The following is a 13,281-nucleotide window of genomic DNA, read 5'->3' as shown; positions in this document are numbered from 1 at the left end:
TCTAAGTTCTAACGTAAAATGCAACCGTATCTAGGAGCAAAAATATACTCACCTACTTTGACATAAAAAAAAATATTGATGCTCTTAAGATAAATTTGAGATTAAATATGTAGTTGTTGACCAAGTCAGCTAAATTTTAACGTCGAATCGAATTTATAATTATCAAAATCAAATCCATAATTAACTCACTTAAGACACTGAATTTATCAATGGATTAGTGGTTCAATGGTCGAACTAATTAACCTGACAGTAAAATTAAACAATTATATAAAATTTAGTTATTTTTTTCTATTATAAGTACTTTTATTTTGTTTTTTATAAAATTAATTATTATTTTTAAATTTTAATATTTTATTAATTAGTTTATATTTATTGTATTATTATATTATTATATACTATAAATATTTATTAAATAATAATAATAATAATAATAATAATAATAATAATTAATAAAATATTTTTTGTTTATCTTATAGTTTTTATATATTTAATAAAATTTATAGTTCAATAAAAATATAATTAATTTAAAAATAAATGAATTTAAAATTAAAATAAAAATAAATTAAATATAAGCAAATGAAATATATTTATATATATTATAATTTGTATAAATAGTAACAAGAAATATGGTAGTTTAGTGACTAATCATGCATGTCACATGTTTAAGAAAATGGGTTCGAACTCCGTCCCACCTAACTCAAAGTTTGTCGTCGTAGTAGTCTTGTATCGACAAAAAGAATCAAATCCAATGGACATTGAGTGGTTAGTTTAGTTATCTATTTAAATAAGTATTAAGAGTTTAAATTTTATCTTATGTATATAATAATTTATTGGGTGAATGCTACCTAACCCCCTCTAAAATAACATGTAAGTTACCCTTCATTATGTGTCACATTGTAATTGGTCCTTATCTTAACCATAGTTGGGGCGCCAACGTCATCGTCATCTACTGCCCTCCCACACAACCTCTCTTCCCAGTATAGTCAGCGCCTCTTTTTGCCATGGATCACTTCTTACCCACATAATTAATGGTTAATTTGGTTATTAAATTTTTTTATTAAAAAAATATATCTTTATTTAATTACGTGATGGAACATATATTTATATGTAAAATATAATATAATAAAATAAATCAATTCAAAGTATTTAAATATATAATTAAAATCATGAACATATAAATATAATAATAAAATTTGTACTCCAAACAAATAAACATATTTTTTTATCATACATATATTATTTAAAAAATAAATATATTATTAAAATTAATAACAGAAATTTAAAATGATAAAATTCAACTTTTTTACCGTATTTTTATAGTATTTTTATTTTTTTAATTTTTAATTTATTAGTATTTTATTATTTAATTAATAATTAAACAAATTATTTTTACGAAAATTTATTTTTTGTATTATATTAGAGAAGAGACCAATATAACAGTTTAAAAAATAAATTGTATAAATATTTAAGAGATAAATATGAAATACATACCTAAGTAATGTTTAGTTTGGTTATTAACTTTTTTTTATTAAAACAAATCTTTATTTAATTACAGGATAGAACATATATTCATATGTAAAATATAATATAATAACTCTATTTAGAGTACTTAAAAGTATAATTAAAATCAGAAAAAAATATATTTTTTATCGTACATAAATTATTTTTAAAAAAATAAATTGTTAAAATTAATAACACAAGTTTAAAATGATAAAATCTAACTTTCTCACAAGTATTTTTTATAGTATTTTTATTCTTTTAATTTTTAATTTATTCGTACTTTATTATTTAATTATATTTTACATATAAATATATATTCCATCACGTAATTAAATAAAGATATATTTTTTTAATAAAAAAATTTAATAACCAAATTAACCATTAATTATGTGGGTAATAAGTGATCCATGACAAAAAAAAAAAAAAAAAGGCGCTGGCTATACTGGGAAGAGAGGTTGTGTGGGAGGGCAGTAGATGGCGATGATGTTGGCGCCTCAACTACAAACTATGGTTAAGATAAGGACCAATTACAATGTGACACATAATGAAGGGTAACTTACATGTTATTTTAGAGGGGGTTGGGTAGCATTCACCAATTTATTGACTATGACAAACTCTTAAATAAAATTTTAGATTCACCATACATTATTCTTTGGCTTGGCAAACTAAAAGATACCATAGGAAAAAAACTGCAATTTTACCTACAACATTCTATGCCAATATAAAACAAACACAATATAGGTTCTGTCTTTATGGATAGAGTTCCTGTCCTGGTTTATAATCTCCATCCATCAAAGTTATCAATCATTTATTATACATTTATTATAAATGTAAAGATATTTGACATACATTGATTAGCCAAACCTAGTTTTTCTATTCTCAAACCTTATGAGATATGTACTTGCTATATTTGGTAGATCTGTAAGACAAATATATAACAAAACCACCAACCCCACTATTTTCTACTCAAGTCCAAAATCTGAAAAATTGTTAATAGCCTAAGCAGCTGAAGCCACGACATATTGACATAAAAAGGATGAAAACCAACAATAAGGCGATTCCAAAAACAATCAATTTGATCTTCATATTTTCAATCCACATCTTCTTTTTCATTTTTGTTCCTTGTGTTCTGAAATCTTGTGCCTGTATAAGTAACACAAGCAAATCAACACAGTTTTTGATCATACCATAATATCTACACCTAAAACACAAATAATGCTACATGATGAATAAAATTTATATTTTTTGGCCAATATTTAGTCAATTCTATATTAAATACTATATTTTAAACCTTAAACCTTAAATTCTAAATTCTAATAGTATAAATATAAATTGTTAGTCCAAAATATTAGCTAATATTAATAAAAAATATTAGCCTCCAATATTTCTCTTTCTTAGACGTCGTTCGTTTGAAACATATTACTAGCATGTATTTTTTTTATTATAATAAAAAAAATTTTGTGGGAGTTTTTTATGATTTGTAATGTTTTGAACCTCTAAAATTAGTTATGGTTTGACTTGGTTTACTATCTTTTATTTTAAATTTAAGAACTCCACAAAATTAAAAAACGTTTTCACTAAATAAAATACTATATTGTGAAACAACGGTAATTTAGTTTTAAAAGTGTTATTGAAGTAATTTATTTTAAAAATAATTCCATTTAAATTGATGAATTATCTTTCACGTTCTAACCTGTGAGCGAAGATTGTCAGTCTTATCGACTAGCATTTCAATCTTCTCTCCACGATCAAGAACCTGCAAAAACAAAAAAACAAAAAAAACAAAAAATTAAATCTTCTATTTTATTCCAGATAAATTATGTTGTTTTGTTAACAAAGAACAATAATATTAATGACATTCATGAAGATCATACCTTTTCAATGTTTTCCATCATTACGCCCTTAACTTCAGCAACTTGAGCCTTTACTTTGGCAAGTTTGTTGATCTCTTCAGGATGGTCAACACAATATTGCATTTGTTGTTTCAATTTTGGCCTGCAATTACCATAAATAAAACAAATATGACATTATAAAATAGCCAACATCAGACAAAAAAAAAAAAAAAACGAGCAGAATTTGTCTAAGGTAACTTATGGCTGTTTTTGGTTAATTTTCTTTGATTACCAAATATTTTTAAACATCATTATGGTAAGACAATAACATGGATCAATAGCTTAAAAGAGCTACAATTTGATAATAAATTCTAGACAGGTGATAATTATAAATTTTAGCCTTAAAAACATGAAAAGGCAAGCTAGTTAATGGCATCATTGGCATGAATGCATAACAATATAACTTGTATAATGTCAAACTAGATCATTTTGGAATGGCATGCTTATTATCTATGTAATAAAATATGTGCATTCATTACAAAAATTTGATTATAAAATTAGATACCCAAATTCTCTATTTAGACTGTTAGCTGAAGCAGTTGATGCTTTTCCTCCACTATATTTTTTGCTGAATTCATCCTTGACACGCTCAAGGAAAGCAATAGGAAGTTGTCTACCAGCAGATTCAATTGCGACCACACAATAGGCTGCAACATCCAAAATAAATCCGTCATTTTATGTCAAAATCCATACATACATTACAACTTCATTTTAAATTTATTTTGGATTTTACAAAATGTCACATCAGTATTTATGAGATTAATATATTGGTATGTATATCTATCCGCATTGGTAATATAATCTAACTAGATCTATGATTCCTACTAACAATGTTTGTTTTATGACCAAAAATTAAACCACTAGTTCAATTTTCAAAACATTATGATAATACTACTGTGCCACGCACAAACAATGAATTAAAGTATTAGGTATTATCTCTATTATGATATGGTGTAAAATCCAAAGAATACAACTATGTGAATGAAACTATTCTTAAGTTTATGATAATAGAGGCAAATAGCTCTTAAAAGTTTATATTATACTGCATATCAGAAAAAAGAAAGGGATGTATAATATCTTTTTAACCTAAAAATCAAGTAATAATGTAAGTTATTATACCACGAGTACTAGTATATATTCTCATTAAATCATTACCATCTTTGAAAATATTTATCATAAATATGAATTTCATTTTCCTTTATTAATCCCATGAACGAATTTATGCTCACTATTAGTTTTATAAAATAGTTTTAAGTTAGGTTAATGTGTTTGTACTTGAATTATGTATTAAGGATGGTGGTTGATAGTTTGATGAATGATTATAGAAATGAAATAATTTTGTTATTGAAAAGAAAGAGTACAAAGTCTTAGAGAATTTGCATTGTTGTGACTTGAACAAAGGAACTTTATTATGAGCTATTTATAGAGTTTATAAGTTGGCGCATCGTAATCAATTTGGTGTAACTAGATGTTTTTTAGGCTGACATTATTTTATTAATTTTTGGATAATTCTCCTGAGATAATATCTTAGATATTTTTTTAGAAATTATCCTAAATATTTTTAACACGTAATTTTTTTTAGTTAGTTTTTAGAGCTTTTCATTATAATATCATAGATACTTACTTTACCAAACAAACTCATAAGAAATCTGAATACCTTGACTTTTTCATCTCAATTTCACGAAGCACTTTTGGTAAACTCCACATTTTAGGTGATTATGAGTTGACTAATGGTTTATTAGGTAGACTGTTGTGTATCTAGCTTCTACCTATAATATATTTAGCAGATGTTTAGAATTATGTTATTTTCATCGCAATTTTATGGGTTAATAGTGAAATTTGTCTCTGAAATATTATATATTTTTTAAATTAATCTTCAAATAATTTTTTTAGTTTTTGAAAAATAAAATATAAATCAAATTGATCTTTATTCCGTTTGTTAAATGATGATGTATCATGTTAAGTGTTACGTGGTATGATAATGTAGTAGGTTAATATTACGTGTTATAAGATGATTAGTTGACATGTCAGGTCAGTAATACCTAGCATGTCACGTGTCACTTGACATGTAAAAAAATTATTTATAATCAAAATAATCCCTAAAAGTCCAAATGTAAATTATTTTCATCACTAAAATTTTAAAAATTAATCAAATTAGTCTTTATATAAATTTTTTTATTTTTTATATTATTAAATTTAAAATATTTTTTGATAGTACTTATTTTAATATTATTTTTTAGACTTTAATAAAAAAAATTATTTTTACATAAAATAATAAAAATAATTAAATTATTATAAAGTTATTTTGTCATTCGTATTTTAAAAATTTACATTTTCAAATTGTAATTTTTTTATAGTGAAATTTTTTTATTTAAACGAGTTTATCAAATTATTGTTAATTATATATTTAAAAATTTAATATTTTAAATTTCACTAAATAATATAGTAGTTATTTTAAAATTTAAATCTTTTAAATTTTTAAAATTATAATTTTTATTATTATTTAATTTATATAATAGAACTCAATAATTGAAAAATCGATTTGTGAGATTACTTGTTGAATCTTAATATTTTAATATAGTTTTTTTAAATAATTACTATATTTATTTAGTGAAATCTAAAATATTAAAATTAGCTATATACTAAAAGTTATAGGATTTTGAATTTCACTATAATTTGAAAATCTAAAATTTTAAAATATAAATGATAAAATAATTTTATAATAATTTAATTATTCTTATTATTTTATTTAAAGAGAATTTTGTTTATTAAGGTCTAAAAAATAATATTAAAATTATTACTATAAAAAATATTTTAAATTTAATATTATGAAAAAAATGAAAGAAATTTATATAAGGATTAATTTGATTAATTTTTAAAAATTTTAGGGATGAAAATAACTTACGTTTAGACTTTCAGAGACTATTTTAATTATAAATAATATTTTTATGTGTCAAGTGATAAGTAGTGTGCTAGGTTTCACTGACCTAATACGTCAACCAATCATCTTGTGATATGTGGCATTAACCTGGCACATCATCATGGCATGTGGTATTTAATGTGATCATCTATTAACGAAAGAACTAATTTGACTTACGTTTTATCTTTCAAAAACTAATATAACTAAAAAAATTATTTGAGAACTAATTTAAAGAATAAACAATGTTTCAAGAACAAATTTGGCTATTATTTTTTTTCCACATTATTTTGGCATAATAATCGATAAAAAGAATGAACTACCTACTGCTACTAAGAGATGATATTTTCATTAGACAACAAATATTAGTGTGAACTAATTCAAGCATCTATTTAACATGTCATGCTTTTCCAAAAGAAAATGGTTGATAATATTACTTTCTAAATAAGCATCCTTTGCAAAATAAAATGCATTTTATATAAAATTGTTATCATATCGGCTTCCAATCTTTATTCAAAAACTTCTAATGAACTTATTAACTCTATTAGTGTTATCTTCAATAAATCCTTAGTGAATTCTATTGTTGATATTTCAGGATCAAATTTGAGTGGTAAATTAATTAGCATTTTTTCTACTATCTTATTATTTGACAAATCTTTTTCATCAGCAGCTTTTCTTTTAATTACTAAGCTCGTTAAGTTTGTATAGTAACAATTTTATTTTATTTTCTTAAAATCTTCCGTTTCTATATTTGCATATTTTGTTTAAAAGTATAATTTATTTATTTTAATTACATTTTAAATAAAAATAATATATTAAAATTTATCTTTACAATTCATCATCCAAAAAATTTTTTTTTTTACATAAAAATAATTATAAAATCTTTATTGAAGTGTCACCTTTTATTTTTAGACTATAATAATGAAAACAATTGTGTGGTTCCACCAAGACCAAGGCATATTTCCAGGCTTATCGAGTACTTAAAACCCGCCCACCAAGAATAAGTATCTCACATTTTGTTCTTATAATAACTATCTCACATGCTTTTTATATTTTTTTCTTTTAGAGCAAGAGAGGCAGGGGTTAGAAAAATTCTAGTAAGAAGAGGAACAATTATTTTAACTTTTAAAATTCTTGCTATCCTGGTTAACTATCATCAAATGGAAATGAAAAAAAAAATCAAAACCAAAAGAGAAACATACACCATAATACATATATATAAACAAATATAATTTTCAAAGAAAATATAATCAGGAATGATAAAACCTATAAATCATGAACGTACTGAAGCCATTGTCAGCAAGGTAATTGAAAGTGTGGCCATCACAATTGTAGGTGAAACGATTATTGGAGGAAGGAAGCTTTTGAAGGCACTGAGATGCAATTGTTTGAAAATTTCCCTTAAATTCAGTATACTCAGCAAGGATCACAGTGCCACGGGCTACAAAACTGTAAATCAAAGTTTGCTGCCCCATCTTCAGAAAACATAAAACAGAATGACCCTGAAAAACAAAGTGCAAAGGATTGAATGGAGAGGCTAGAAAGTATATGCAAGAGAGAAAATTGGTAAGGGTATTGGAAAAGGAAACAAAATGGTTGATTTGTGTTGTAGGAGTTTTTTATTAGATATGTTCAATGCTTGTATTAACGATAGCTACGGAGGCTTTACTCAAAATAGGTTATTTTAAATAAATAATAAGGCATTGCTATTGAAATCCCCCCGCCCTCCCAAAAAAAGAGAGATGATGTTCTTCTAAATTTGAAAATGAATTTAAACAAATTACATTAAAAGAACATCAAAGTGTTCAGGACTATTTTAATTATATAATAAGAATGTCTATTGGAGTATTTAAAGATAGTTTTGTTTGAAAAGGATCTTGTGGTTATATAATTTCATTTATTTATGTATTCTTTCTATAACCTATTTTAATATATCCCAAATGGGAATGGGACTAGATGAGTATTATTGGTTGTAAGTTATGTGTCTGTCTTTAAACCAAAGTGGCTTTGGTGGACTAGGACTTCATGCAAATGTAGATGTATGTACGGTGAATTTCTTAGGTGTTTTAAGAGCAAATGAAAGTTTTTGTTCTATTTTATTCATTTTGTGACATATCAGTAATTAATGTGGGTTATTTTTATTGTTTTAATTAAATTTTTAAAATAATAAAATTCGTTTTCTTTCAACTAGCGTATCTCTCTTCTCAAAATTGTTGATGTGTCACAATATAAATGAAATAGAGCAAAACTTCTTATTTTCACTTAGAAAATCTCAGAAATTCTCATGTATGTTAGTGTATGCATGAACTTTATTCTTATAGATTATTATTTGATTTGATAAATAGCAACCATTGTTTGAGCTTTGATGATTGAAAGTACAATGCATAGATAAGAAGTCGAACCCAAGATCACAACAAGAAATAGTTTTTAGGAGAAAAATACATTCTTTAAAGTATAAACTCTTAATATCTCTCATGCATGCATGTTTATAAAATGGTTTTGGATAATAAAGTTAACAAATTATTCCAAGATTTTCATGAAAACCAAGGTTTCATATCAACGCACTGCGATAGGACCAAGTAAATAGTAAGGAAGGCTATCAATAACCTTGTCAAAGTAATTATAAAATTCACCCCATGTCAAAAGTATTAATGTTATTGTTAGAAAGATAATAGAGAGTAATAGAGAAAATGTCTATGGAACTGTTGGAATGGAATACAGACGGAATTATTGGAAGGAAGTGCAAATGAAACTGCAGAAGAAAACATAAACAGAATTTTCAGAAAAAAATACAAACGGAACCGCCAGAAAGAAGCGCAGACGAAACTATTGAACAGAAGCACAGATGGGACTGTTGGAAGCGTGGCGAACGGCCAAAAAACTGCCAAAATGAGAGTTGGTGAACTACTGGAAAATAGCCAAATAGGCGGCAAATTGTTAGAGAGATGGCAAACTAGCGAAAAACTATTGAATAGGTAAGGAAAAAATGCTAGACAGATCATCGAAAAATGGAAAAACGTCACGGATAAAGATGGAGTTGGTGGTTGACAGCAGCATTCTTCAGGCGGCAGATCCAGCAGCGGGAGACGGCTGCGTTAGGCATGTTAGACTCGAAAAAACGAGATGGAGAGGAACAGCTAATCTTTGTGGTGATGAGAAAGTATCAAAATAGTGGCAATGGATAATGTAAGACCCCGATTTTTAGAAATTAAATAATAAGTATTTGTGATTTATTATATTTATTTATGATTTTATTTTCATAATAATTGGGTGTTTCCTTATTTAAAATTCAAAGTTTTAGTAATTGAAAAATAAGAAGGATTTGTTAATTTAATTTTATGAATAAGAAAGAATTAATTAGATTATCTCTAATTTTTAAATTAGGGTACTTATTTAAAAATAATTTATAAGTTGGTAAATAAATAGTGTTCTCAAAAATAATTATATTGAACTATATTTGGTTTTCAATTACTACTCTACTCTCTAATTTTATTAAAATACCTATTCTACCCTTATCCCTTTTACCAAACCCTAATTCACACTCTCCCGCCCTCCCGCCACTACCCTCACTCATGAAAGAAAAAAGAAAGAAAGAAAGAAAAAGATAGAAATAGAGCTGCAAAGAAGAGAGAACGGAAGAAAAAGAAGAAAGAGAGAAGAGGAAGAAGAGGGCATCGGCGGAGGGGGAACTGCCCGACGTTATCGCACGTGAGAGAGAAAGAGAGAGAGATCAAATAGAAAGGAGACGCGACGAGGACAAAGGATAATTCTACGCCGCCGTTGTGCCTATCATAGGCGTGAAGGACCGTTGCCGTCACTGGTGGGGTTGAGTCTATCACCGAACTGAGCTGAGGAAGAGAGACATAATGCAGGGAGAGGAAGAAAACAATGTTGTGTATATAGTATGAGAAGATGACAAAATCTTATATTTGTGTATTGGTTTCAAGGCACGATTAGATCGCTTTCTTTAGAGAGATATTTGCCCCCACACTTAGTTGCTATAGGGTTGATGACAATACTCTCCCAGGATACAATGAAACCTAAGAATTTCTTAATTAGCAATAGTAAGAAATTCTTAACTCTCTTGAACTTTAGAAGAAGGAGAAAATAAGGCTTAAAGAAAAAAATTTTCTCTTGAAGTCCGTTTTGAGTATAAGGGATATTTATATATATGTGTTGCATGAATAACTAGAAGTCACGTACCATGTTGAATGGTTGTGACCCTTTGTTGCTGTGTGAATAGTCACAACTCTTTATTTGTTGTGTGAATAGGCATAATGTATCATTTCACACACTAACCATCACATACATAAATATATATTACCGGTTAACAAATAACTAACTCAAAACCGGTTAAGATTTTAACCGCTCACTTAAATATTAATATTAATTATTAATAAAATTAATATTAATATATATAAATTTGTAAATATCCTTTAATCCCCCACTATTTACAAAATTTAAATACCATACAAGTATATGCATAAAGAATGTGTCACTAAGATTAAACATTCTTTTAATGTAAATTTTAAAGTTCTAACGAAGTAATAGGTGTCTAATCGATTAAACCTATACTCCATATGCTAGTACCAAAAATCACACACATTACTTATACCTTCCAAGTTCAAGAGTTTACAATTTTAAGCACTTGTATGGCCTTGTGCTCATCCTGGTTTCATGAATATTTACGAGAATAAAACCTCTAAAATTCTCGATTAGAGCGGCACCACTCTTATATTCATATAGGTGGAATCTTTTGATAGATAATATTATCATTCCATTAAGAGTTTAAACTCACCCTCCTAATTTATTGTAAATAGCACTAAATCCTATACCTTAGTGCTCCAATTGCTAAATAACTTGTTATTACCCATTAAACCTTGAAACTAGTGGTCTACTAGAATAAGGTTGGGTTCCCATCATTTAGCAATAATAGGTTTTAATCCCATTTTAGCAGTAGTTTCTTTAATTTTATCCCTTGACAAACCTTTAGTCAAAGGGTCTGCTAAATTTTCTTGAGATCTTACATAAGTGATGGTAATTACACCATCATCTATTAGTTGCCTCACAAATTCATGTCTCAAACTTATATGTCTAGACTTTCCATTATAAACCTTATTATATGCTCGAGACATGGTTGATTCACTATCACAGAAGATTGAAATGGCTGTCGTCTGCTGTGGCTACAGCTTTATGTCATATAATAAATTTCTTAACCATTCCGCTTCTTTACCTGCGGCTGATAAAGCTACAAACTCAGCCTCCATAGTAGAATGTGTAATACATGTTTGTTTCTTTGAGGCCCAACTTATTGCTCCACCACCTATGGTGAAAATCCATCCTGAAGTGGATTTGTTGTCACTAAGATTTGTAATCCAACTTGCGTCGGAATAACCTTCTAAAACTGCGGGATAATCACTATAATGTAATCCCAAGTTTATAGTTTTCTTGAGATAACTAAGAACTCTTGTTATAGCTTTCCAATGTTGATTGCTAGGCTTTCCTGTAAACCTTGATAATTTGCACACAGCAAATGCTATATCAGGTCTAGTACAATGCATTGCATACATTAAACTTCCTATAGCACTAGCATATTCTAATTGTGCTATAGGTCTTCCCATGTTTCCTTCTAATTTAAGATTAGGATCATACGGTGTATTGGATTCTTTAATTGTGAGATGATCAAACTTTTCCAATACCTTTTTGATATAATGAGATTGACTTAAAGTAAAGCCAACTTCATTCTTATGCACTTTTATGCCTAATATTGTATCAACTTCATTCAAATCCTTCATCTTGAATTTAGAAGTTAGATACTCCTTCGTTATACGAATTCCTTCTAAATTTGTTCCGATGATTAACATATCATCAACATATAAACAAATAATTACTCCATAATCTTTAGTAAATTTTGAGTAAATACATTTATCCGCACTATTATGTGAGAATCCATTTGATAACACCACTGAATCAAACTTCTCATGCCATTGTTTAGGCGCTTGTTTTAGCCCATACAAAGACTTAATTAATTTGCAAACTTTCTTTTCATTTCCGGGTAGCACATAGCCTTCCGGTTGCTCCATATAAATTTCTTCATTAAGATCTCCATTTAGAAAAGCTGTTTTAACATCCATTTGATGTATATGAAGCTTATGTATAGATGCTAATGCTATAAGAGCCCTAATAGAAGTCATTCTTGCCACAGGTGCGTAGGTATCAAAATAGTCTAGACCTTCTTGTTGTCTAAACCCCTTGGCCACTAACCTTGCTTTAAAGGTTTGTAATGAACCATCAGTATTATACTTTTTTCTAAATACCCACTTACATCCTATAGGCTTTGATCCTGGAGGCAAATCAACCAAGACCCAAGTATTGTTAAATAATATTGAGTCCATTTCATCATTTATTGATTCTTTCCAAAAAGCAGAATCCCTTGAAGCCATAGCCTCTTTGAATGTTTGAGGATCACCCTCTATGTTCATAACAATAGGAATCTTGTTTGTTACAGAATTCCTAGTTCCTTCTACCAAAAAGGTGATAGCCTGAGAAGAAATAAAATCTGGACCCAAGTCCTTTTCTTTTCTTACTCTCAAGCTCTTCCTTGGTTCAATAAACTCTTTGTCGCTTAGACGTTTATTATTTTGATTATTTATTTCTTGTGAAATATTAGTATCATTTTGGGGATACTCTGAATTAGAAGTTGAATTATTGATAAATTTATTTTCAATAAATTCTACTTCTCTTGATTCAACAACTACATTAGACACTAAGTCTAATATTCTATATGCTTTAGAATTTTGAGCATATCCTATAAAAGTGCCTTTTATGGCTCTTGGCCCCAATTTGGTTCTCTTTTGATCAGGAACTCGATAAAAGGCTAAACACCCCCACACTTTAAGATAATTTAAATTAGGTTTCCTTCCTTTCCAAATTTCATAAGGAGAAACCTTTCTATGTCTTGATGGTATCCTA

At 27.4% G+C, this 13,281-nt stretch overlaps 1 protein-coding gene across 1 annotated transcript; it reads right to left on the bottom strand.

Annotated features, from left to right (window-relative positions):
* Nucleotides 1-2,297: 2,297 nt before the first annotated feature.
* Nucleotides 2,298-7,805, bottom strand: LOC107628339 (putative vesicle-associated membrane protein 726). The gene is made up of 5 exons (XM_016331061.3): nt 7,595-7,805; nt 3,898-4,039; nt 3,375-3,495; nt 3,194-3,256; nt 2,298-2,643 (listed from the first exon to the last, which is right to left on the bottom strand). The coding sequence occupies exons 1-5, from the start codon at nt 7,782-7,784 to the stop codon at nt 2,491-2,493; spliced, it is 669 nt and encodes a 222-aa protein (XP_016186547.1). The 5' UTR covers nt 7,785-7,805; the 3' UTR covers nt 2,298-2,490.
* Between the last annotated feature and the right edge of the window lie 5,476 nt (nt 7,806-13,281).

Source organism: Arachis ipaensis, chromosome B2 (assembly GCF_059453495.1).
Source record: "Arachis ipaensis isolate K30076 ecotype BB chromosome B2, ASM5945349v1, whole genome shotgun sequence".
In the NCBI taxonomy this organism is placed as follows: Eukaryota; Viridiplantae; Streptophyta; class Magnoliopsida; order Fabales; family Fabaceae; genus Arachis; species Arachis ipaensis.
The sequence above is the reverse complement of the archived record's forward strand: the minus strand, read 5'-3'. Positions and strand labels throughout refer to the sequence as shown.

Coding starts and splice junctions, on each gene's coding strand:
- LOC107628339 (XM_016331061.3), bottom strand. CDS start 7,784: ATGGGGCAGCAAACTTTGATTTACAGTTTTGTAGCCCGTGGCACTGTG. Junction 3,496..3,897: donor AGTCTAAATAGAGAATTTGG/GTATCTAATTTT, acceptor TGGTAATTGCAG/GCCAAAATTGAAACAACAAA. Junction 2,644..3,193: donor CTGACAATCTTCGCTCACAG/GTTAGAACGTGA, acceptor TTACTTATACAG/GCACAAGATTTCAGAACACA.